Source organism: Helicoverpa zea, chromosome 3, assembly GCF_022581195.2.
Source record: "Helicoverpa zea isolate HzStark_Cry1AcR chromosome 3, ilHelZeax1.1, whole genome shotgun sequence".
NCBI classification, from domain to species: Eukaryota; Metazoa; Arthropoda; class Insecta; order Lepidoptera; family Noctuidae; genus Helicoverpa; species Helicoverpa zea.
In genome coordinates this window covers 7,491,369-7,516,530 of record NC_061454.1, presented here as the reverse complement: position 1 = coordinate 7,516,530, position 25,162 = coordinate 7,491,369, and the positions used below count along the sequence as shown (strand labels likewise).

The 25,162-nt window shown below is 36.3% G+C and overlaps 5 protein-coding genes across 9 annotated transcripts; 4 read left to right on the top strand and 1 right to left on the bottom strand.

Annotated features, from left to right (window-relative positions):
- The first annotated feature begins 981 nt into the window (after positions 1-981).
- On the top strand, positions 982-4,461 carry LOC124645779 (ankyrin repeat domain-containing protein 39-like). 2 transcript variants are annotated; one of them, XM_047185660.1, is made up of 4 exons: positions 982-1,135; positions 1,295-1,398; positions 1,506-1,699; positions 2,411-2,450. In XM_047185660.1, the coding sequence occupies exons 1-4, from the start codon at positions 1,054-1,056 to the stop codon at positions 2,421-2,423; spliced, it is 393 nt and encodes a 130-aa protein (XP_047041616.1). In that variant the 5' UTR covers positions 982-1,053; the 3' UTR covers positions 2,424-2,450. The 2 variants fall into 2 exon arrangements, with proteins under 2 accessions (XP_047041616.1, XP_047041615.1); XM_047185659.1 differs by lacking the exons at positions 982-1,135; positions 1,295-1,398; positions 1,506-1,699 and adding exons at positions 1,980-2,228; positions 2,900-4,461 and having other exon boundaries at positions 2,411-2,632.
- On the top strand, positions 1,688-2,097 carry LOC124645780. The gene has a single exon (XM_047185661.1). It carries the CDS (start codon positions 1,758-1,760, stop codon positions 2,067-2,069), a length of 312 nt encoding a protein of 103 aa, XP_047041617.1. The 5' UTR covers positions 1,688-1,757; the 3' UTR covers positions 2,070-2,097.
- LOC124645777 (putative ankyrin repeat protein RF_0381) lies at positions 3,843-9,246 on the bottom strand. The gene is made up of 9 exons (XM_047185658.1): positions 8,659-9,246; positions 7,992-8,478; positions 7,695-7,852; positions 7,435-7,610; positions 7,124-7,274; positions 6,862-6,986; positions 6,586-6,715; positions 6,307-6,490; positions 3,843-4,879 (listed from the first exon to the last, which is right to left on the bottom strand). Exons 1-9 carry the CDS (start codon positions 8,738-8,740, stop codon positions 4,510-4,512), a joined length of 1,863 nt encoding a protein of 620 aa, XP_047041614.1. The 5' UTR covers positions 8,741-9,246; the 3' UTR covers positions 3,843-4,509.
- A 1,087-nt stretch (positions 9,247-10,333) lies between these two features.
- Positions 10,334-11,661, top strand: LOC124645781 (barrier-to-autointegration factor). The gene is made up of 2 exons (XM_047185663.1): positions 10,334-10,624; positions 11,356-11,661. Exons 1-2 carry the CDS (start codon positions 10,499-10,501, stop codon positions 11,500-11,502), a joined length of 273 nt encoding a protein of 90 aa, XP_047041619.1. The 5' UTR covers positions 10,334-10,498; the 3' UTR covers positions 11,503-11,661.
- A 554-nt stretch (positions 11,662-12,215) lies between these two features.
- On the top strand, positions 12,216-24,966 carry LOC124645807 (rho guanine nucleotide exchange factor 7). Of its 4 annotated transcripts, none has more exons than XM_047185713.1 (10): positions 12,216-12,295; positions 12,640-12,855; positions 12,958-13,120; positions 13,244-13,462; positions 13,646-13,844; positions 15,852-16,073; positions 16,146-16,358; positions 19,225-19,492; positions 19,795-19,995; positions 24,678-24,966. In XM_047185713.1, the coding sequence occupies exons 2-10, from the start codon at positions 12,672-12,674 to the stop codon at positions 24,929-24,931; spliced, it is 1,923 nt and encodes a 640-aa protein (XP_047041669.1). In that variant the 5' UTR covers positions 12,216-12,295; positions 12,640-12,671; the 3' UTR covers positions 24,932-24,966. The 4 variants fall into 4 exon arrangements, with proteins under 4 accessions (XP_047041669.1, XP_047041667.1, XP_047041670.1 ...); XM_047185711.1 differs by having other exon boundaries at positions 21,052-24,966; XM_047185712.1 differs by having other exon boundaries at positions 12,265-12,405; positions 21,052-24,966.
- Positions 24,967-25,162: the final 196 nt, after the last annotated feature.

The window sequence follows — 25,162 nt, the reverse complement described above, 5'->3', positions numbered from 1 at the left end:
GTGTTACAATTTTGCTTGAAAGTTCATATTTAAAGTACAGACAGCAACAATCTTCCAACTTGTTTGTACTAATAAACGATTTCTTTAATATTTATGTTTTTTTTGTCCCACAACAATCAACGCTTCTGAATAGTTCGCGGTGTCGCGTCTGGTCGCCCTCAAAACAAGTACGCGTTACGTCGCGTCTCGCCGCAGACTGTCACATAGGCCGCATGTAGGGAATTCCTTTGAGTTGATCGCGTTCGTCGCGTTCGCAGCGTCGCGTCGCGTCGCGTTCGTCGCTCACGCAGGACACCGCGTCACGCAGGACACCGCGTAATGCTGTCACTAACGCTACAGCTATCATACAATTTATCTCTTGTTTAGAACCCTACAAAATTATCTACCTAATTTTCCTAGGAAACTTAAACTTCCGGATCTTGCTATCTTTCGGTGACATGTATCAATCACGCCGACTAAGCTGGTTGGTATTTTAAGAGAATAGGGTTTTTTTTTTATTTTTTATATATTCTTATGACCAGAATCGGAAAAATATATTAAGGCGCAGCGCGCGCGACTCTTGCAGCATCGGCGCAGTCTTTTCGACAGGGGAAACACGCGCGGGGAGGCGTGTGGGCGTGCGGGTGCTTGAGGCGGGGGCTCCGTTACCACGCGACAATTATGGTAACACACTGGCACTGAGTCATATTTCGGAATACACCATCACCGTGACAGCCTGACTGACAGCTCAGATGTCACAGCTGTCAGCAGTTGAGTAGTTGACATTGACGTTCACTGTGTGTTGTGTTGAGCGTTATTCGGTTTTGCAGCATAAAAAAGGCCAACTTTTCTCTTTGTTACTCTTATTGGAAAACCAGAAGGCTATCCTGCTGTAATGGTAAATATATCTACATTCATGATAATTTTTGATTTTCAGATTATACGTGCGTGCAATCGAATCGCGCAATACAACGCAGTTTGTGTTTGTGTTCAGCCGTAAGTAATTCAATAATTTTGTTACTTTATTTGATACTGTAACAATATACGATATAAGTGAAATATTAACCGTTATCAATGCCCTACATTCTGATTAGAGGTAATCTAGCGTCATATGGACACAAAAACCCTTGGCGTGTTTTGGTATCCGGCTTAAAAGGTAGATGTTGACAAATTCGAAAGTAAAATGAGAAATAGGACACAATAGTCAATTAAAAAGCTTCTTCTCACAGTCGCTTTTCACATTCCTCTTCTCATTTTATTTACCTTAAATATGTCATGTTATTTTGTTTTAATGAAGTCTTTATTTTATGAATAGCTGGAGACATAGAACAGCTCAAGAGGTTCGCATGTGGTGGCTACTGCGACGATTCAACGATTGTTTATTTACAACATCCTTGTGTTATTCTTAGCGCACTTGAGGTATGTGGCATCAATCATATACATCCTCTAATTACATAACAGCTAATTTAATCATTGCAGTTATGAGTCATAGCGTCACAGTGTTAAATTGATCAATAACTTCACAGGTATTAGGTTACAAGGTTGTGGCATCTAGCTCTACGGCTGTCAAACAAGACTATAATGAGTATATGTGGACTATGAGAAAGGAGTTTTCAGAGCCAGAACCCTCAATAATTGTGGAACAAGATAATATAAACAATTTCAGCAAGGAGGCTATGCACTTGGGCAACTATCAACATCAGACAAAAGACGACGAAGTGTAAGCAGTATCTTCAAATTACAAAACATATCTTGATAAGATTATTTTGTTTCATACTATGGACACAAAGGGTAGTCAGAACCTGTCCCCATGCAACTTGGCTTCAATACCATTGACTGAAGAAGACGGCGTTGTTTATATTGCTATCAAGGGGTCTCTGCATGCAAATGATTGTTCTGTTTTTGGACTAGGAGAAGAAGAGATAAGAGCTCTGTCCAAAAAGTTTCCAGGATCTGGTGTAGTGGTGAACGGTGTTTCAATAAAATCAAATGTTCTTGAAACCCTGAATTCATTGGGACAGCTTGGCTACAAAATCATTTCAAGCACTGGCGAGACTGAGATCACTTGGACCCTTCAGCGCATCATATAAATATACAGACACTTAACCTTCTTACTCTTCATTGGATTTGGAATTATTTGAATATGGACCATGGAAAAAATTGTGATCACTCAAACTGCACTCATGCTAATGCATCTGTCACCCAAACATTATCTGAAATGCACTGGGAGAGGGGCTTGTGGTATGCAGGTAATTAGTTAAAAATATTGAGTTATGAAAATAGCTACTTTATCAGATGTAACATGCAACCAATAACATATCACCTTAAGTGCTCTGATAAGATTGCTACACATTTCACTATTGAATGGGTGTGTTGAATAAGTATAAAAATATCAATGGTGTCAAAATATAATATGTAATAAACTTTTCAGCCTTTTATGGTGATGAAGAAAGAGTCATATCTTTGATCAATAAAGCAGGCAACACTAAAAATATAGTGAACACACCTGATGATGCTGGTTATATGCCTCTGCACTATGCCGCACGAAAAGGATATACAAACATATGTAAGATATTGTTACAAAATGGAGCTTTGATTGATGCCAAGACCAAGAGTGGACTAGCTACACCTTTACTCAAAGCTGCTGCAGCAGGTAACTCAAAAGATTTCTAATTACTAGACAAAACAAACATTAATTTCATTTCCATGTCGCCCCAGGCCAGGCAATTTAAGCTAAAGAATTAAAAATATACTCATACTTTTTATTACCTATTGTTGAGAGAATAAACACACTTATCCATAAATTTTATAGTGTTCTTGGTAAATGCACAATGACATTTTGAGATAAGGATTTGATTAATGATCTTGTGTACTGATTGATTGTTATGAAGTGCTGATTTAACATTCAAAGCATTTTTAGGTAAAATTGAAACAATAAAATTTCTGATTCACTCTGGAGCTTGTGTTGATGTGCAAGACGCGGATGGCCAAACAGCCCTACACAAAGCTGTTGAAAATAAACACTTTGATTTGGTCAAGTTTTTTGTTGAGACATACCCTAAACTCAACACTATGAAGGACATGAAAGGTCATTGCCCCTCTGACTACATGTCTTACCCCAAGGAGTAAGAATTCTGCCAGTAAGGAGTGGCAATAACCAGCTACTTCTAATGATAAACTATCATTGATAAGTTACTTTTGCCCTGCATTTTGATACACATTAATTTAATGCTTGATTTTTTACAGTTGTTGCTATTTATTTTGTTACCTAAAATCATTTGCGTGATAAAATCTGCAAGTATGGTGTAACCTTATGTGTATTAGTGTGATAATTTACATTGTGTTATTATAACATGTAAAAAAAAGTTTATTGGTTCTATGTTAACATTCCCATTTATTTATTTTGTCAATTTACTTGATTTATTATTGTGGTTTTTACTGTATAGGTGTGTAAATGTTGTCATTAGAAGTATTCACTTTAAAAATAACTAATATATTATGAAGAAATGTTTAGCACCTGAAAATTCTATCTAGACACTAATCACGTGTTTTCGTCATGTTATGTATTAAATATAAAAAATCGTTTGTTAATTTTATACTTTTGGTTGAAAATGGTCCATTATAATTATTTTATGTAAGTTGTTAGTCTTAGTTTTGTGCATTTAAAAAAACTTTCTATTACCTATAAATATATTGTTTTTTATGTAGGTGTTTACAACACAAAAAACGTTTTTTTTTATATATGTATAAATAAACAAAAAACTTCACTTTCATATATGCACTTACTTGATCACACCTACTAATGAGTCAGACTTGAATAATTGTATATAATATTAATTGGGAAAATGATTAAAACACTTGTATTTTCTTATGTATGTACATTGTATTAATAACAGAATAGATAGGTACATTATAATTTACTCACCCTGTGTAAGTAGGCTTAACCAGCAACAGGATGTTGCTTTATTCTATGTATTAGTATGTCTGAATTCATATCATTTATTTTAATTACTAAACGTATTACTAAAGCATGTATTAATTAGGATAGGACTAGATTCTTACTCCAAACAATTCACATAACTTGGACACCTTTTGCATAAAAATGTACTATAAAGGAAAATTAGCGATACATGTTTTGTTTATAAATTAAATCACATAAGTCTAGAATATTTTTCTTAACAAATATAAATAATCAACATTAGATTGTATACAACCAAATATTAAAATTTGAACCATTTCAGCTCTCAGAAAATGTAAACATCTATAAAACTACTTATTTATTTGCTTTCCCCATAACAGTTAGAAATAATGTAAAATTCTTTACTGTTAGGTGTATAAAACGATTCAACTCATTTCGAAGATTTTATGGACTATTGTGTCACTAATTATAGATATTCTAATCAACAAATATTTTATATTTTACCCTAAGTACACCTTTGTACTACTGTGTAATTTTACTAAATAAAAATGAATATAGATGTTTATTTTTATTTCATTAGCCCCAGACTTCTAACTGAATCACATTACATATCAGTACAGATTTCCATCTTCCATCATGAGATATCTTTTTAAGCTCTTGGGTAGAGGCAGGGACGAAATGAATCGGAACAATGTCACTCCTGTGCTGGCACCTACACGTCTAATTTTAATCCTACAGAGATCAGAGAGACTTAGTGGTTGTTTGCAAGCATGGTATAACCAATATGCCGTGCTTCCTGGCTTAGGAACAGTTGCGCCTTGATCTGGGACCGTGACGTAGTGGCCAGCTTTCAATAACATGGATGCTAAGCTACACGATCGCCGTCTACTCGCTATGGACAAATTGTCTAAGCCACAGGAATGTAAATCACAAGTGTTTACATCTGCTCCATAGCGAATTAATAGAACTGCGGCATGATCTCTGAAAAAAGAAAAATATTAAGTAACACTTTCGCTGCCCAGCTCCGAAAAGCAATTCCTATCCACATGCCCAAAAATATTTTGTATAACTACATAACAACCCGGTATTCGAGTCCAACAGCGCAATTGTATCGGAACGGGACCCTTATGCCCGAAAACCCGGCGTCCGGGTTCACTTAAGCCCCGCCCACCGAGCGTAGGGCTACCCAAAATAATTTACTAGAATATAATTATTGTGCATTTTTGATCAGAATAAAGAAAATAAATCCCGTCTTGTTATTTAATTTATTATGTTGTTAAAGAGACTATTTTTTTAATTTTAACGTACATTATGTTAGAACAGATTTACTTAATATGATTTATCTACATGTTTCTGTAAGCTTTTCTTTTAATCAATACAACGCCGACGTGCTTTGTTTTAACACCTGCATAGGATAACAAAGAAAATAAGTATCTAGTTTTAAGTTTAAACACTCGTAATCTCAAAAAACATGCCGACGCGCTTTATTTGTCATTTTACGGGCCAGAGATAAAGAACCATAAATCTCGTTATTGCACAAAAGGCGATAGATGCACTTTTGTTTTAACTTTAAAAAAGTTTTCGGCAAACGATTAAAGGTCTTACTCAGGTAAAAACTTAACCCTTCTTTGCTGCTAAAAGTAGGTATTTACAAAATAATTTAAGCTCATTCGGTAATCTGTTTGCACTTCCGGCTAAACCTATATCGAATACTCTCTCCCGTGTTACGTTTGTTTGTGATCTTTACTATTGGCTTTTCTACCGGTCTTCTGTGTTATTACTTTTGTGTTTGACTATTGGCTTTCAACCTTTGAAATCCGTAATTCTTCTCATATTTTGTAAATGATATGTGATTTAGCTGTAAACACTAGTATTTTTATATTACTTTGACCTAATAATAAATTTATTTCCCATTTATATTAGGCAAGGATTATCTTTGCGAATTTAACGTCTCTTGATTTGGACATACATCAATAGATGGCGCGCGTGAGCGCATTATTACTAACATCAAACAAGATCTAACCTAAGTACGCATGTACCAAATTAATACAATACTGGAGTGAAGCAATAACTGGATGGAATAATACCAATTTACGTTTTCTAATCCGTTATAAACTAAAGCGATGTTTTTTCAATTGATTTCATTTATTTACTTTTGACAACCCTTACAGCTTACTTAGCTATGGACTCGCTATTCGGGTCCTGGGCATAAGCACATGCATCTATAGCTACACATAGCGACGACTCGGTATTCGGGTTGCGGGCATAAGGAATGAACTATGGTTCGACTCGAATCCCGGGTGCTGGGCATCGAAAGTGTTAATGAACATTCCTATTACTTGGTCAAATTAAGTCTAATTATTATTTTGAATGTCTAGCAGTCAAGTAAATTACATAGTGCTACTCACTTGTGTAACAAGAGTGCCCTGTTTAGCGCGGTATCGCCAGTCAGTGCTGTGGCGTTCATATCAATCTTATGATCTATCACACACTGCAACAATTCCTCAAACTCATCAGGGTTAGCCATACTCTCAACAGCTATATGCAACACATTAGCACCTGTTATACTGTTGCACAAATTGGCATTTGCTCCTGTAACAATAAATTAAAAGATTAATCATATTTCTATTAAAATTAATCAAAGGACCGCAATGAATGGGCTATAATAATTTAGAAGTAGTAATCACCTTTTCGTAACAAAATTTTCGCGACCTCAGGCTGTGACAATCTTGCAGCTAAAAGTAAAGGAGTATCACCATTGTCGTTGTATAAATTGATTCCTGCACCATAAGCTGTAAGAAGCTCCACGATTTCCACCTGAAAATAAAACCAAATGAGTGAAAACAATAAATTTATTAGAAAAGTCGATTTGTATTTTCAGTGAATATGAGCTAATTATTCAGTTTCAAAAAGTAGTTTGTGTAATTTTTATTCATACATATTTGAGCAGATACATAACATACCTGTCTTTGTATTATTGCATTATGTAGAAGCCTATGTGAATGGGTTATTCTAGCACCAGATAACAATAACTGTTCTACACCCACAGGAAATTTTTGCCAAACAGCTTCGCATAAAGGCGTGTAACCTGAAACATAATAATATATAAAACAAGCCCATGTTTTCAGTCTGACTTTATACTTATTTTGTAGTTACTGGATAGAATTTTAGTGTCCTGTATAATTAATATTTGGGTCTAATTGCACCATGAAAATGTTTACCCACCATGTATTTCTTCACTATTAACATTAGCACCAGCATTTATAAGATATTTGATCACATCCTCATGACAGCGACCAGCTGCTATATACAAAGCTGTCCTCTCATTTGCATCCCTAGCTTCTAAACTAGCTCCGTGACTGACTAGAAATTTTACCTGAAAGAAAAATTTAAAATAAGGTCATATGAAATAATCTCAAACTTATGTATTGTTTATCACACTGGTGGTTTGCGAAAATCGGGCCAGAGCGAAAACACGCCCTGCAAAGGCTTATGTGATAGGGCCCTAAATACTACTATATGTATATTAAACTTACCAAATCCAAGAAACCTCTTGATGTAGCAAAATGCAGAGGTGTCATACTATCATACGTTTTGTGGTTGACATTGCTCCCTGCTTTTAAGAGTATCTTGACAATATCAATATAATTCTTAATTACTGCTACATGTAAGGCTGTTACACCATCTCCCGTCTCAGCATCTACTTTACAGCCTGTAAATAAATACATTGTTATTTAGAAGATTAATTTGTCTGATGAAGAGACCATATAATAAAGGGAATGGTCATCATTATTACCAGCTTCTATAAGTAATTTAACAACACCAGCATGACCCTGCTCTGCAGCATAATGTAAGGCAGTTTGCATAAATGCATCATGTTGATCAATTCCATTGGTCACTACAGAGGCTGAAGCAATAGCTGCCCCTGTAGACTCTAGTATTGCTGCATACCATCTAAAACATAACATGAATTTAGATAAATTAAAATTATCATAATCAATTTCAAAACCTTTAAGCCCAGAATAGGGGCCTAATACCCTACCCGGGATAAATACAGTAGCAAGAAATAAATAAGACAAAACGATCAACTGACTTGTACATAGAAGACCATGTCTCATCTTCACTGGTAGTTGGAGCCACATTCCCTATGTCCTCATCCCATTCTAGGTCAGCTTGTGGTGAGGGTGTGGAAGTAATTGGTGATTTCATACTTATTCTACTCTCATCGCTACTAGATCCGTCACTGTGTATGAAAACAAAATATCCCTGGTTTGCATCTGCTTTTGAGCTGGTTTGATCCACTCCAACTGCATCATACTGTCCAAAATGAAAATCTTTAAAAGTTCTGTCATTCAAATTTTTGCATTTTACCACAGTCTCATCATGTTGTCCATTGTGTCTCAGCTTGCGTTTGTGGCATTTGACAAGGCGCTTCTTGGAGGAACCAGTATAAGATACAGGAGTGTGCCGTTTTGCTTCACTTGCATTTATTAATAGTTTGACAATACCAATGTTCCCATTGTTTGCAGCCTCTCCTAAACTGGTCTTACCTTGGCTGGCAGTCTTGTTTGGATTAGCACCTGCAATAAATAATATGTTTCCTGTATCCAAATATTAAATCTCTGATCAAAAGAACTGGTCTGAAATTACAAAATCCAAAATGTTTCCTACTAGAAAGCTACATGTTTTCCGAGTGCTATATTTTGCATACAATATATGCATAAGCGGACAAATTATAAATACTTTATAAATAACTGAACCTTTGGAGAGCGCCTTTATAACCGCTTCCTGATCTTCCGCAACCACTGCACGATATAAACTCTCCTCAATTAAGGCTTCCATGCTAAGCAAGCAGAAGTCTTATCATTGAAACGGGATCACATATCTAGAATGTCCTAAATATATATCCCCGCAATCATATTGAAACTGAAGTTCATAAATTCAACATTCTCGATTATTTTTCCGAATTTCTTCAATGAATTAATAATGGTCTTATGGGAAAAAATATTATTTGCACAGTCTGCATATTTATCTTTTCGTGAAAAATACAGGTTCTTTGGTTTTATTAAATTTTATCGCAAGCAAGAAAGCTGACTGTTATTATTGTTTAATTATTTCAGACATTTTCATTATTGACAATTTTAATTTGTCCATTCGTTCTGATTCGTTCGTTGTTGTCATTGTCAATTTGTCAATCTGTCAGGTACAGAGCTGTCATTCCTTAAAGCCTGGTTCCCACGGTGCGTGATTCTGCGGATCCTCACGCACCACAGCCGACGCGCACGGACGGCAACGCACACGGACAGGGCTCTTCCCACGGTGCGTGTCGGTGCGTGTCGGTCTGTGCAGATCTTTTAAAACTTCATTTCAAAATGCAAAGTGAAAGAGAACGTGTCGTCGCTGCAGCAGCGGCTGTGATATTAATTAACAATTACCAAATTATGCGATCTACGAGTAGTAAAAGTAAAAAGAAACCACGGCGCTGGTGGATATCAGCATACAACAAAAGTCGTTTAACGACTTAATATGTCTATATACACTTACATTAACATTTGAATTAGATATATTATATCTAATTTTATTTATTTTGTGTTTTGTCACACAAAGCAGTGGGACCGCGGTAGAAAATTAACGAATTACATAAAATCCCTGTCCGCACCTTTGAAGTTACCGCCTCGCGACGGATACCGGCGCACCGCTGCAGACGTTGCAAACGTCCACGCACGAGGCCATTCCCACGGTGCGTCGTGCGTGCTGGTCGGCGTCCGTCGGCGTGCGTCCGCGAAAACACGCACCGTGGGAAGCCGGTGTAAGATGTATGGACTACCAAGAACCTCATAAAGTAACTGGAATGCTCGTAACAGTAGAACTCGAAATAACAGAGTACATTTGATCGAAATCTTGCGGATTTCATTGAACAATGAGTATGTTGAGCAAATTAGTTGACCTTAAGTGTTAACAAACAAGATTTAAATTGCATTATATTTTTCTAGTAAAACTGCGTAATGTTATTTTAGGGCTGCCTAACATATTGCTTTATGTATTTTTTTTTTATTTAATGCTAAATCCTTACCTATTTGAATCTTAAGGATCCCACAGATTAACAATTCGACGAAAAATTAACTCTGTTTAAGATTTCAGCCTACCAACAATATTTAATACATTGTCTATACACTTCTTGACGATTTCGGGCAGCATAGATAATGTCCGCCAGACAATCCAACCTGACTGTGAGGCCAAATAAGCAGGCCTGTTGACCGACATTTTGTATCAGTATCAGTCGTGCACCTTCCGATTTATATTTTGCACCCAATGACCCAGAAGCTGCAGACGAACTGTTCTTGAATCTGTGGGGCCTTTTACATCTATTTTCGCAGCTTTATTTATTGTGGAATAGTATAGACAATTGATGTTTATTTATCTGTGGTTGTTTGCAAGCTACATAAATTTATCTGTGGTTGTTTGCTTTGCACGCTTCTTGGCTCGTAAATGTTAATTTCATTTTTCATATAACTTTTCAATAAATTAAAGTGAATACTGATTGTATTTATCACAATCTTTTTATATTATTTCGGAAAGGAGTAGCGAGCTGCAAACACAATGTCTAGTACATCACAAAAACACAGAAACTTCGTGGCTGAGCCCATGGGTGAAAAGCCAGTAACCGAATTAGCAGGCGTCGGTGAAGTATTGGGTAAAAGATTGGAAGTTGCTGGATTTGATAAGGTTGGTGTTGATTTTATACACATTATATATGATCCATTTCCTTTGGTCGAAGCTAACTTTGCCAGTCCTTACAAACAATGATTCATTAATCCAATAGTGAAGATTTTAGCGCCTATTGTCTATCTTGCCTTGCAAGTTGCACCCAGTGACTAACAAATTTTAAAATTAATTAGGTATACATTTTAACGGTTGCTGTGAAAAGAGTATGATGACAACAATGTCATTAAAAACATCCTACTTCAAGTTTTTAGATACAATTTCTAGACTGATAACAGGTTTCCTGTCCTATAAATTTAAGTTAATGGACAGCAATTGACTGTATAGTAATACCTAAAAATATAATATTATGACAGCTATGTAAACATGATGATGATATTTATAGTAAGACCATTCCAAGAGCTTAATTAAACAGCCAAATTATAGTTTTTAGAACCTATATGTGATAAGCAATGTGTATTTAGAAAGTGTACAAGTTCACTGAAATTGTAGTTGATTGATATTGTAGGTTAAGTACACAGTACACTTAAGTTACACATACTGAATATGGAAAAGTTATTGTCAAACTATGTAAATAGTTTGACAATAACTTTTCCATAGTTTGACAATAACTTTTAAGTTATTATATAAGTTTAAGTTTATTTAAATTTAGAAATATTTTAATAAGAAATACACAAACTGAAATATTTAGTTACAGGAAATTCATAGATTTAAATAATGTTTCTTTTTTTCAGGCTTACACGGTTTTGGGACAGTTTCTGGTATTGAAGAAAGACAAGGAATTATTCCAAGAGTGGCTAAAAGATACATGTAATGCCAATTCTAAACAATCAGCAGACTGTTATCAGTGTTTGAAAGATTGGTGCGATGAATTTTTGTAATAACAAAGCAACAATAGTAACAATCTCAGTAATAATTAAAATAACATTCTTACATACATAAGATAATAATGTAAATAATATATCTAATAATTACACTTAAGTGATAGGTATTACCTATATTTTTTATGTAATTTTTCTTTTATTAAAATTTGTACTAAATATTGTTTTTTATTTGGAAATGTGTAGCCAGATTCATCCTATTCTTGCATCCCATGGAAACTACTTTCAATGCCCAGATAGAATATAACCTTTATTGCTTAGGGGTAGAAGCTTCTAGGCAGTGAAAGAACTTTTCAAATTTGGTTCAGCTGTAGTTTTGAGATTTTAGAGTACCTAAGTACAAAAAATGAAGCTAGTATTGGTATCGAAAATTAAAACATGAATGAAAATTTAGGATTCTCATTTTCAATTTTTTATCTGCGCACCTTGGTAAATGGCGGAAGCTTAGACAGCATAGGATGAACTGCAAGATCCACCGAGCTTCGTTGGTTGCTGAGAAATCGGTAGGGGCCATGTACCAGTATATCATACCAGCCACTTCAACACGAACGACCACCGCACCCGATATTTTATGACTTAATTAATATTTATCGTTCCTCCTATTACAAAAGACATATTTATAACTACAAAATAAATTATCACTTTCTTTTTCGATGATACGCATCTATTTTTTGTCACCTCCATACCATATCGAGTCTATACTCTACGGTACGATTGATTGTCAAAGTTTTAGTCTGTGGTCTGTTTATTTTTGGAACTGGAAGTCCGTGAAAATCGAGGATTTTTCATTTTTGTACGTTATTAAATCAGTAAAAGAATGCTAATTTGTATTGTTATTGCATAATAAAAGTGTGTTGGAGTATTGTTCCAGTTAATTAGTCAATTCATCTAACAATTCACTGTGTAATGTAACTCTTTGCTTTGACACCAACACTTCCTGTTATTTCTATGAGCTGTCCGAAGAATATTTCAATCTGAAACAAATAGCTTATCCTATTTAAATGTTTACTCATTTAGTGTATTTGTAGTCGTATTTGGTAATCTTGGTAGTTTTCGCGTCCCTAGTTTTATTAATAGTGCGCACAAGTCATCTTTCAGCATCAACTGTACAATTCTGATTTGGAGTTATTTTTCTAGAATTTATATCATGGTGCCAGAAAACAAGTAAAATGTCAACGGAAAATTGCTTGGTGAAAGCAATATATTCTTTTAAGGGTAAAAACAATGACGAGCTATGTTTCAAAAAGGGCGATATTATTACTGTTACCCAAAAAGAAGAAGGTGGATGGTGGGAGGGCACTTTGGGTGAAACGACGGGCTGGTTTCCAAGCAACTATGTAACTGAACATAAAGGTATGATATCTATGTTACTCTACAAGTTTACACTTGAATCAATGACATTACATTTGAGTTGATATGTGATAAATCTCCTAAAATGTTTACATGTAAACACAGATCCATCAGGAAGTGTGACAACATCTCCAATTCGGGCAGCATCAGAAATACAGGCATTCAGAAATGTAGTTCTCAAAGATATAATAGACTCAGAAAAGGCACATGTGGCTGAAATGCAGGGCCTTGTCAGTAATTTTTTACAACCTTTGGAGAAAAGTGACATGTAAGTGTAGATATTATTTATTTTTCTTTTGAATTTTTTTCATTAACTATCATATATGTAGTATAACGTTATTGAGGTGACAGGTCACTATGCTCAACCAATTAAATTAATAATGACTCCTAGGCTGACCAGGGATGAGTTCAAGCAATTAACAGGCAACATCAATGAAGTCCTACAAGTACATGAGCAGTTCCTGGGCCTGCTAGATGAATGTGCAACAAAGACTGGGCCAGACCAGCGAGTGGGAGGCCTCTTTTTACAATGGGCTCCTAAAATTAAGACTGTTCACCAAACTTACTGTGCTGGCCATCCCAAAGCTGTCTGCATTCTTGATAAGTACAAGTAAGAATAATTTTCAGTATACTATATTTTGCATATTTATTTTGCCAATATATTATTATCTGACATCTGTTTGATTGGCAAATTATGTAATTCAAAGCATGGCAATATTGATTTAGTAAACTTTTATTCATTAATACCGGTATTGTGCTCTTCTAATGTTGGAAACTTATTTATTTTCCTTAGAGAGGAACTGAATACATGGATGGAAGAAGCTGGGGCTGTTTGTCCTGGGGTTCTAGTATTGACAGCTGGCTTATCCAAGCCATTCCGAAGGTTGGGCAAGTACCCAGCAATGCTACAGGAGTTGGCTAGGCATGTCCATGAAGCCCATCCAGACAGAGGTGACACTCACCGAGCATCAGTTGTTTACAAAGATATAGCTGTAAGTACATTTTGTAACTGAAAATTCATAATTTGTATAACATTTTTGCTACATTATGTTCAACCTAATAATAAACTTAAGCAGACCCTTACGAAATTAATAGTATGCTAAAAACACTAAAAAATAAAAAAAGCCACGGCATAGATGAACTTCCACCCTGTCTACTCAGAAAATGCGCTGATGAGCTTACACTACCCTTCTACAAATTGCTTAACCAGTCTTTTGAAGATGGTGTATTCCCAGACCAGCTGAAAATAGCTTTAGTGAAGCCGCTACACAAGAAAAATGACAAAACGGAGCCAAGTAATTACCGTCCAATAGCTTTATTGCCTACAGCTTCAAAAATCTTTGAGAAAGCTATGTGCAATCGCGTGTACACTTTCTGCGAAAAATATCAAATATTTGACGAATGCCAAAACGGCTTTCGAAAAAATCGATCAACAGCGTTAGCGGTTTATAAATTTATGCAGGAAGCCCTAAGCATACTAAATAATAAAAAATACGCAGTAGGGTTAATGCTTGACATGACCAAAGCTTATGATAAAGTGCGATATGATATCTTATTAAATAAATTATATAGATTAGGGATCCGCGGTAAAGCATACGAATGGTTCAAATCTTATCTTGAAAATAGAGCACAGCTAGTAGAGATAGAATACTTCAATAACACTATAAACGAACTTCAAAAGTTTCGATCTGACCTAAAGGCGATAACCGCATCAATACCACAGGGTAGTGTTATTGGATGTCTTTTATTTCTCATTTACATCAATGATCTCCCAAAATTTATTGCAGAAACCGGACCTTGCGTTTTATTTGCGGACGACATCTCCATTCTTACCCAATGTCATGACAATACGAACTTAAACAGTACCCTCAATGAAATTCTCGGGAAAATAAAAACCTGGATGAATGAACACAACCTCGAAATAAACTTCCAAAAAACCAAACTCATAACTTTCCACCCCTACCAAAAAACTCCTCTAAATGTACAATTTTCCTTCAATAACCATATAATAGAAACAGTCAATGAATTCAAACTATTAGGCATAACCATAGACAAAAATATAACTTGGAAGTCACACGTAATAAACATAAAATCAAAACTATCGAAATTTATATATGCTTTCCGGGAAGTTAAAAAAACAACAAATTTACAGACTGCTCTAGTTATGTACTACGCCTATGCTTATGCATGGCTCAGTTACGGCATTATAATGTGGGGATATAGTACAGATGCCCCAACACTATTCACCGTTCAAAAGAAACTTATCCGTATCCTGGTAAATATACAACAGACAGATAGCTGCAAACCCCATTTTATAGAACAAAATATCCTAACTCTGCCGTGTATGTACATATTAGAAATATGCAAATTTGCTCACAAACACCAAGACTTTTACACCAAACGAGAAAACATACAAACAAGGTACACACTTAGACACAAAACACGACTCAACCTACCATCATCCCGCTTAAAAATACACTCTACAAGTCCTCTGGTAATGTCGGTAAAAATATATAATATGCTACCAGAAACAATAAAAAATGAAAAAAAACTCCATCTATTCGTAAAGAAATTAAAAAAGTTATTATTAAAAAAATATTATTATAGTGTTGATGAATATTTAAGTGATAAATCTCTAAAACTAGAAAAATAAAGTCTATAATTTTAATTGTAATGTTAGTGTTATGTAAATGTTTTTAGAATAAGTTGAATTGTAATTATACTTAAGTTATTTGAATGTAAAGTCCTCTCCACATACGTATATTAAGAATATCTTTTGCTGTGCCCGACAGGGTCCATAACTGTTACCTACCAAATAAATGTTTACCACCTAAACCTACATTGTGGAATGCAATAAAGAATTGAGTATTGAGTATTGAGAAACTTGTAATTTGTAAAACAAATATCTTAAACAAAATCTGTCATCTGCATCTTGAGGAATTCCATGTTCCAATATAAGCAATCCTGTCATGTAACGTCACATAAATTTATATTTTCAGAGTGGTTGTGCAGCATTACGTCGCCAGAAAGAGTTGGAGCTCCAAGTAGTGACTGGTGAAGTGCGAGGATGGCCTGGCGGTGAGCTGGCCTCTCTTGGCGACGTATTACACATGGGCAGTGTTGCCGTTGGCCCTTCGCATCAAGATCGCTATCTTGTTCTCTTCCCTTCTGCGCTTCTGCTATTGTCCGTAAGCAAGAGGGTGTCTGCGTTTGTTTATGAAGTAAGTTCATAATGAAATATTCCATGTTTTTTTAATGGTGTATTTGGGTACTTATAATATGGAATTTTCCAGGGTTGTCTTCCACTGACAGGCATAACTGTCTCCAAATTAGATGATACAGATACCAGAAAGAATGCATTTGAAATAGGTGGCCCAATGATAGATACTATTGTGGCTGTATGTCAAACAAGAGCTGAAGCTGACAACTGGGTGAGCCTGTTGCAGAAGCACTCCAACACCAGCAGTCCAGCTCATGAGCCGGGACAACCACAATCACTACCACATGTAAGTATATGCTTACCTTGCCCCACTTTGCTAAAAATATCAAGTACTCTCAAACGCGTCTAATAGCCACTCGTTACTAGAATATAGATATTTTGTTTACACACAAGACTAAGGTTTATTTTTGGTTGTATAGCTGACCCGCTCTCCTTCTGAAGGGGCGTTGTCTAGCATCAACACTAGTCGCCGCAGCCTTTATCACGTGACGTTACCACCGCCTAGCTACCCTTCTGCATCGCCTTACTATTCCTTGACCAAATATTTCGCGAGACTCGTTAAGAAAAAAGTGATCACGAGGCAAATGTTACGCAAACTCCTGCATGAAAGGACATGGGCGAAAGCTTTCGAGTTAACGGGTTTGCCTGTCAGACGAAGACACAAAAATCATATTCGTCTAAAAATAGAGAATGATGGCACGATAGGCGCAGATACTGAATATTCTGATAGTGATGACAGTGACAGAGAAACCGATGGGACTGAATCGTATACGAGTTCTAGCTGTACTGACGCAGAAGCTGTCAGTTGCTCTAAAATACTGAGACAGAATGCTATGGAAAGTCCGCGAACCATATCATCATGTAGTAGTTGGGGCAGTAATTTTGGTTACGTACGATATTTTGATAACACGGCCGATATGCATTTGGATGAAAATCAAGCAATACCTAGGGCTGATTGCACCCGCGAGTTATTTGAAGGTGTAACAGGGAATAAAAGACCGCACAACACTATAAAGACCATTGACAGTGGCCAAAACTACCACAAGACAGCATTAGGTATAAACAATTTGTATCCATTTGCCCAACATTCCGAAAGTACTGAGAATTCCAGCTTTGAAGTAAGAAGTTACATGGCCTGTGAGGATTTAGTTAATATGGATCAAAGTACACAAATTGATATTCTTGGCAATGAAGAAACAGATTTCATAACAACAAGACGGAGTTTCCCAAATGTCAGCGCCAAGAACGAAACCGTTACGAAGCTATGGAAGTCAACAGAGGAAAGCTACACTCCTGAACAAGAACGTGCCGATGAAGAATTGACATCTGATGTATTGCAGCTTTTAGCTCCACCGTCGCCGAAACAGAGTTACAGTCCCATAGAATCTATTATAATAGACCCGCCGCCTATGTTTAGAAACGAAGAGGACAACATGAAGATAATCAATGTTAATCTCAACACCAATGTACCTTTCCGCAAGCATTCATTGAATTCGGACAAAAGAATTAGACGGTCGATGTCCAGGTCCATGGTAGAAACTGAGAATTACCACAGGAGTGAAGAGGCTAGAATGCATAGGATGAGCTCGCAGTCAGAAAATCACAAAATGCATAAGAAATGCGAATGTTGTAACAGATCGGTGTGTCCGAGTCCGCGATCTTCTGATTCGGGCGTTGTTGGAAGTTGTAATTTAGCCTCGCCGGAGTTGAACATGCACGAGTACTCTCAAAGTTCTGGGAACACAGGCAATGATTCAGATAACCACGACAAAAGTTCTGAAAATTCTAAAGGGTCTTTAACTAATTTATCGCAAGGCAGTTTTGATGCCGATCATCGGAAGAAAGTAACTTTGTCTGAAATAGAGGCGGCGACCTATGAAGATCAATGCAGATGCACTTCACCATTTGGGTCTACTGCTAGGACATCTTGCGTGACCAGTGTTACGTCGGAGAACAGCCTAGATGTCATGGACTCATCGAGCATGAATGTGACGTCAACGTTTACAGCCGTACCAACTGTACCTACTACGCAGATTAAGCGAACCTCTATAAGGCGAAACATTGAACGTTACGTGCCGGAAATCAAGTTGAAACCTGAGCCCCCGCCAAGAGTATATAGGAAACCCAGTACGCACATAGAGATTCCCAAAAACGTGCGCCAACCCATACCCTGCCAGTGGAGCACTTTGAACATAACAGAACGAACAAAGCCTAGTCTGCACTATCATATGCGTATCTATCGTGAAACTCCTGAAATCAATAATATTCAAAGGCAATCCCGGGCTAACGCTCCACGCAACCGTGACTTGTTTAACAAAGAAAATGCACAGAGCATAGATACGAGTAACGCGCAAATGCGTAAGACCAGGTCTCGCAGTGAGGACTTGTCGAAAGTGCAGAAGGGTCTAGCTGAAGCCCAAAGCGGGTTTGTGGTGTATCGTTCAGATTTGTACGCACACTGGTGGATGAAAGCAAAATTACCCATTACCGTGGTCACCGACTCAGGCAAGGATTATTCTTTTGTAAAGAGCTACTGATTTGTGTCACTGGTTTGAAGATAATATTGCCTTGAGGATTTGTAACCATTAGATTAATACTATCATTAGAGTTACCCCAGTGTTGCAGTGCTTTACTTGATCATCCTTGCCTGTGTTTATTCATCATACTAACTACAAAACAATCACTGCAAGTAGATATCATGTAATTTCACTAACCTATTAAGACGAATATAATGCATGGTAAGGCTTTATGACCTGTTCCTCACACCAATATTTGGACTTCTTTATACATTGAACAGCAAAGTGTTTGGTTAGTGGTTACCTTATATTATTGAAACCCATTTGAACTGGGACTTGAGGTATACTTGCTAAAGAGAGATAAGTAAGCATATAGAAGAAATGTATTGTGATAAAATGCCAGAATTATCTTTGTATCAAATGTTGAGATGACGAGTCAGTTGGCGAGTGTCCGCTATATACCCTTGCTTTTGAGATAAACATGTTTGAACAAATGCTGCAGAAACTGAAAATTTCCATTAAACAACTTGCACAATTGTATCTATTTGCTAACTTTACGGAACGGTTAATAACCACCTGTTACAAGTTGTCTCCATGCAAAATTCTAGTTTAATAACAAGTTTTGTTTTTCAACAGATGGCCATGAGCGACAGCAATAACTCTGATTTATCGTCTGGTCTAACAAACCACAAAAGATCACATTCATTCAACAATCATCAAAGCTACACACAACATACGCAACAAACGCAGAAAAATAAACAAAAGAATCAGTCTGCGCGCTGGCTATTAAATTCATGCGACTCTCTCGACCAATCACCCGCCAAGCCAAACAAAACTCCTATCGGCAAAAAGTTTTCATCTGTTGATTTCATCGACACGGCTGGATCGAACTACAGCAATAAAGGTAAAGATATTCTTATTTACTTAGCATGTGTTTCATTTATTTGCAGAAATTACTAATGAATTTCACGCCATTAACTCATGGATGATATCACCTATAATAAATATTGATGTCTCAAAACGATGCTGTGAATTCTATTCTGTGCTATTACGTGACGTTAAACTATTCCTATTAATGGTTCACATATTTGAAGCATTTTTAATATCAGATGTTGGCTTTTTTAGTGTTTTAGCATGTTGTGTTTGTTTGCCAAAAATAAGATTTGACTGGATACTTACTGCAATATTTGGTTATTACTGACGTAGGGTGGAGCATAACATGTTTACGGCCGGCGCCGCCTCTCCGGCCGCAATCATTCACGGTCGGTTCGGACGAAAACATTGGACCGACGCACCCTTATGCGCCGCATCAACGGAAGTCCAATTCTTATGAAGAGGACGCCCTTATATTAAAGGTTATAGAAGCTTACTGCACCTCGGCGCGCTGTAGGAACGCTGTAAGTTCAGGTGAGTACTACAATTTATTCCACAGTACAAAATACAAATAATATACACGCCTTCTTAAAACTGTAGAATGAAACTAGATATAATATTAAACTAGATCCTACCTGCTCCGGCGGAAATAATATAGAATCTTTGTGCAGTAAAATTGATTCCTTCGTGCTAATAAAAAATAATTATGCTGAAATAAAAGTAGACCGATTTCGCTAAGTATCAGATAAATGCATATCAACTGTCTTTGCTAAAGTACATGTAATGGTTGTAGTAATGAAATGATCCACATAGCAGGTAGACGGTATCACTAACACAGCGTATTTATTATGCAGTACCCAATATTCCGCTGGAGATATTCGAGTCGACAAGGAGGAGACATGCGAAGTCAAGAAACCGTATTATCAGTTGGCTCTTAGAATGAAAGATCTGTATCTATACATAAAACCAAATTTTCCGCTAGTCATAAAAGTAGCGCTTGAAAATAATAGTTGTTCAAGTTTGCTGTTGTTGGTGTAATGACGATACTATATATTAATTAAGCTCTCCGTGTATCAGTATATTAATTTATTACAATACTCAGTATCTCTCTCATATTATCGGTATTTATTTAGGCACACACCTCGTAAGTGCATGTGCAGCATGCTTTGATAATCTCTTGTACACTGTATTAGTTCTCGTAGATCTGATAGCGTTAGTATTATTTATTCTCAATCTTCAAGATACGGTATCAAATATAGAACTTTTATTTATTGTATATTTAGTTCGTATGAGTACAAAGTAGCTAGTCGTTGTAGAGGTTACTATTTATTTTGTATCCGTATCAATAAATAAAGACTCGATTATTCGATCTTTAATAGTTATTGTTTAGCATATTTACTAGCATCACCAAAGTATATCTTGTCACTAACAAATCGCAAGAATCGTTTCAATCTGCGCTTGATGTGTTAAACATTACTAAGGCCGGAACATCTTGTCTAATACGGAAACCGTGAAGCCCGAATCTCTTGATCAGGTAGTCTGAATCTTTCTATTTTGTTACATGCGGCTGCCTTTATATCGCACCTGCAGTGGACTGCGGCCACTTATCGCTCGGTAAAGTACAATATCACGCACCCGCTACTAACATCCCTCACTATAACTACACTAAACTTCCGACCGTGCAGCGAAGTAACACGCCCGAATACTCCGGCTGTACTAAAACGACCAAAGTAAAACGTAACAAAAGCTCTTCTGCGGCGGACGCATACTTGTATCGCGGGCCGGACACGAGGAGGCTGTTGTCGGATAGGAAATTCGACATGAATCGCTCGAACCCCAACCTGTGGGAGTGTTCGGAAGAGCGGCGACAGAAGTTGATGTGCGGGCGCGAGCGCCGCAGCGGCTCGCACCCCAGCCTGGTGCCGCTGCGGCTGGCACGACCCGCGCCTGCGCCCGCCGCCCCCGCGCCCGCTCGCTCGGCGCGCTCCTCCACCTGGTGCTGCGGCACCTTCGTCAAACAACTTACCAAATCACATCATTTCGATTGACATAAGTAGAAAACCTAGTTATATGCTCAATTGTTGTTCCTACATATCACTCGTTTCGCTGTTCGCTCGGATTACCCCCTTGTCTTTAACCACGTCATGTGTTCCCGTGACAGGTGTGACCATTGAATCTGTTTCATTTTCAAATTTTACATTTAACCAAAGCTGATCCCATTGACTAATATTGTAATTGTTTGTTTTAATTTGAATAATTGCATCCTCATTTCATTGTAGCTGATCATTATAACTAAATGTAATGTATTGCGAGTTGCAAGCAAGGCGAATGCCTGAATCAGAATATTCGCTTTGGTTACAACTTCGTACTAGTGCCATTGATGTAGTCTTAGTGTAACCGACGATAAGCGTGTTATCTATGTTTACATAGATTTTTCATATACAAATGCATGTGTGCAGTATTATTTAGTAATTAGACAGAGTATTTTAAATATTGCTTGTATATTTTACAAATATATTTTTGTGGTGCATTAAATTATAGCATAATTTGCATGGTTATGCTTACCGCAACTTGTAGATTATTGTAAGGAAAGTAAAGTAATTAATATATTAAATGTGTATGTATGTATGTTATATAGACTATATTCACGAATTTGTGAATCAATAATGGAATGATGCCAAGGACACGTTATTTTTCTTGGAAGTTTGACTTTATGATTGAAATCCATTAAATGCCAAATGGTGCTTTTTACGCAGACGACTACGAGAAGTCACTAAAATGTCGTTAATTTGTTAAATATATACTAGATTTTGATTATAAAGATTTTTTATGTATTGTGTTATTCAAGGTGAATAATCGAATTTGCTCCTCAATATTTATAACGACGAGGCTGGCACTGGTTTCATACTATCAATATCTCAAAGTATCAATAGGTATATGTGATTATAGTTACTATATACCTAGCTAATTGAATAAAAAATATGCAACCATTAAGTTTAACAATTACACAAGACTCACTCTAACGTTTGAAGCTTTGTTAATTAATGAACACCTTGATAAAAGACTATAAAGCACGAGCAGAAGGTGTGTGCACGTAGGGAGATAGCTAATAGAGACAAGTGGAGCAAGTTATTAGGTTGTGCGGCGGCGGCGGGTAATCACAGCGGGCAGCAGTGCCCGCCGCGTGCCATTCATTTAATATTGAACAGGATAGCGCAATGCACTGCTCGCTACATTTACATACGAACGTTAGCACCAGTGCCAACTGCAATACAGCCCGCGCTTACACTTGCTTCATTGTAGCACTTATCTTTCTATGTACAACGCTTTCTTTGTCACCCTTTTCTTGTCTCGAAAGATTTAATCTCAAGAAAATTATTTATATTGTATTATTAAATAGTAGTTGGTTCGAGATGTTTATCTTAAAACAGATGACATTACGTGTTGGTACTAGATATTTGCGTCACCGGCAAGTATATTATAAGAACTGATTCAGCGGAGCGCTATTCCCACAGCCCATTAGGGAAAAGAGCTAAAAATAGTGAAGCTTGTCAAGCATATGCTGGCACTGATTAATTGAAGTGGAAACTGGAAATCCGCCTTATGCTGCTCGCACACATCGGCTCTTGCACTGATTACTCTTTAATTTTAATTAAATATTTAAATTTAAAATTCTTGAATATCTGCAGATATTCAGCCTGTGCGAGTATTTACTCACTTCGTTATAATTACATTTTGCATTCTTCCATAGCTGCATAAAAAAAATAAAGACAATTTTCAACGCAACTTAAATAAAAGATTTTTTGAAGTTTTACGCAGTAAACTCGTGATAAGTTTTCGTAACAACAGTAACGTGTGGTTGCAAAGCTTTGACATTGGTTTGCTTTCACTAGGTGAGATCATTGACACGGAGATATCGATTTATTGTTGGTCGCGCTTAATGTACCTACAAAGCCTGTGCCTAGCTTACTCTGCTCTGATCTGACACTGTGAACTACACTCGTTTCAAGAGTGTTTCAATAGCCTTTTGGCTTTATTTAGTACGTAATTAGCACATTATCGATAAAATTAAAATATTGCATATCTATTTATGTACTGGTGGGTGCAATTTTTTTCACATTTATTTATTGTGGCGATGTGTTTCGATAGAATTGATATTATACATTTAGGTAATTTGAAAAGATGTACATTTTCTAAGTGTTAAACTGCTTTTGCCGATTTAAAAATTTATCTTTGATAGGTACATATTAACTTTATATTTTATGAATGATAATTACATATTTTCAATGTATGTAGTATATTAACAATATTATAGTGTGTATTTTTTGTGTACCTATGTTATGTATTAAACAATTATACTATGTCTAACAAACGAATGCCTTTATAGTCGGATATAATCCATTAATTTCTGTTTAAATACGTGTTGTGTTGTTAGTCATCTCTTTGTTATTAAAACAAAAGAACTATGTATAACATATTTAGTTCCATCAAAGTGGAATATCATTATGTATGTTCATATAATAGCCTCATAATATTGTGTGTTTTCACTGCTTTTGTGCCCATTTTAAGAGATAAATATCTCGCGCATAACACACATTTAGATATTATTAAAAGTTTGCATTACGTTCTGAATGTCTGTGTAATCGTAAGGATCATATTGTACAACTTGTTCCTCGTCTTGTTAAAATGTTTCTCATTATATAAATGAATATATTGATTCCACTTTTAAATACGAATGCACTAGTTTAATTTGTACATGGATGAGGTATAAGTTATTGGAAAATTCATTTATCCTATTATATATTACAACTCTAATAGTCTTTATATGTTAACGAAATTGTGTGGTACAATATTATATTTATTTTTCTATGGAACTGTTGTAGTTATTATTAACATCTCGAAATAAATTCTACAATTTAATGAGCCCTCAATAATATTGTCATGCCTGAAATGCTGCTACACGAACTATTCGTTAATGTTTTATTGATTTCCAATACCAGTAATAGCTGCACTAACATGATATCTGATAATGACACTTTCTCGCAAATAAAAAATATCTACAACTAGCAAAAATATATAGATGCGATAATTATTGTACTCGTAATACTTTTATAATTTGAACAAGTGTTCTACAAGGTGGGTATCAGATAAAATATCCATCGAGAGCTAGTAGTAAGATAATTTTTATACTTCCATAGACATTATTGTATTTTCAGAATGCGACGACGAGAATCCGTCTATAGAAGCGCTGGTGCGGTCTCCGTCGCTGCCGATACATACCACGTCGAGCCACGCCTCGCCCAGCTTGTGGACGATCGTCATGCGGCTGCAGAATGAAGTCAAGACATTGAAAATGGAGGTCAAGAACCTACAACTTCAGTTGAGCGAAGAAAAACACGACCGAACTCTTGCCATCGCCACTTTACAGTCCAGAAACATTTTGATGGACGCGAAAGAGAGCAAATGCTAACGTTTTTTTAAGAAGTATTAAACTTTATTATAAGATTTTCATCTTTTATTTAACGCCTCATTTTCATAGTTCTCGTCAAATTATGATTGATTACTTATTAACTTTTAGATTTAAACCTTTCCGGAAAGATCTTATCTTAATGACCTTGTTCTTTAAACTCTGTGAGTTCCTGATTAGGTATTATCCGGTGTAGTCAAATTTCTTGTAGGTATACCTAAGTTCATTGTCAAG

Excerpts from the sequence above, each read along its gene's own strand:
- LOC124645777 (XM_047185658.1), bottom strand. The coding sequence starts at position 8,740 with ATGGAAGCCTTAATTGAGGAGAGTTTATATCGTGCAGTGGTTGCGGAA. Across the intron at positions 8,479-8,658 it reads TATAAAGGCGCTCTCCAAAG|GTGCTAATCCAAACAAGACT; the intron begins GTTCAGTTATTT and ends TATTTATTGCAG. Across the intron at positions 6,987-7,123 it reads TAATAGTGAAGAAATACATG|GTTACACGCCTTTATGCGAA; the intron begins GTGGGTAAACAT and ends ATTATGTTTCAG.
- LOC124645781 (XM_047185663.1), top strand. The coding sequence starts at position 10,499 with ATGTCTAGTACATCACAAAAACACAGAAACTTCGTGGCTGAGCCCATG. Across the intron at positions 10,625-11,355 it reads AAGTTGCTGGATTTGATAAG|GCTTACACGGTTTTGGGACA; the intron begins GTTGGTGTTGAT and ends TCTTTTTTTCAG.
- LOC124645780 (XM_047185661.1), top strand. The coding sequence starts at position 1,758 with ATGGACACAAAGGGTAGTCAGAACCTGTCCCCATGCAACTTGGCTTCA.
- LOC124645779 (XM_047185659.1), top strand. The coding sequence starts at position 2,123 with ATGGACCATGGAAAAAATTGTGATCACTCAAACTGCACTCATGCTAAT. Across the intron at positions 2,229-2,410 it reads GAGGGGCTTGTGGTATGCAG|CCTTTTATGGTGATGAAGAA; the intron begins GTAATTAGTTAA and ends TAAACTTTTCAG. Across the intron at positions 2,633-2,899 it reads ACTCAAAGCTGCTGCAGCAG|GTAAAATTGAAACAATAAAA; the intron begins GTAACTCAAAAG and ends AAGCATTTTTAG.
- LOC124645807 (XM_047185714.1), top strand. The coding sequence starts at position 12,672 with ATGTCAACGGAAAATTGCTTGGTGAAAGCAATATATTCTTTTAAGGGT. Across the intron at positions 12,856-12,957 it reads CTATGTAACTGAACATAAAG|ATCCATCAGGAAGTGTGACA; the intron begins GTATGATATCTA and ends ATGTAAACACAG. Across the intron at positions 13,463-13,645 it reads TGCATTCTTGATAAGTACAA|AGAGGAACTGAATACATGGA; the intron begins GTAAGAATAATT and ends TATTTTCCTTAG.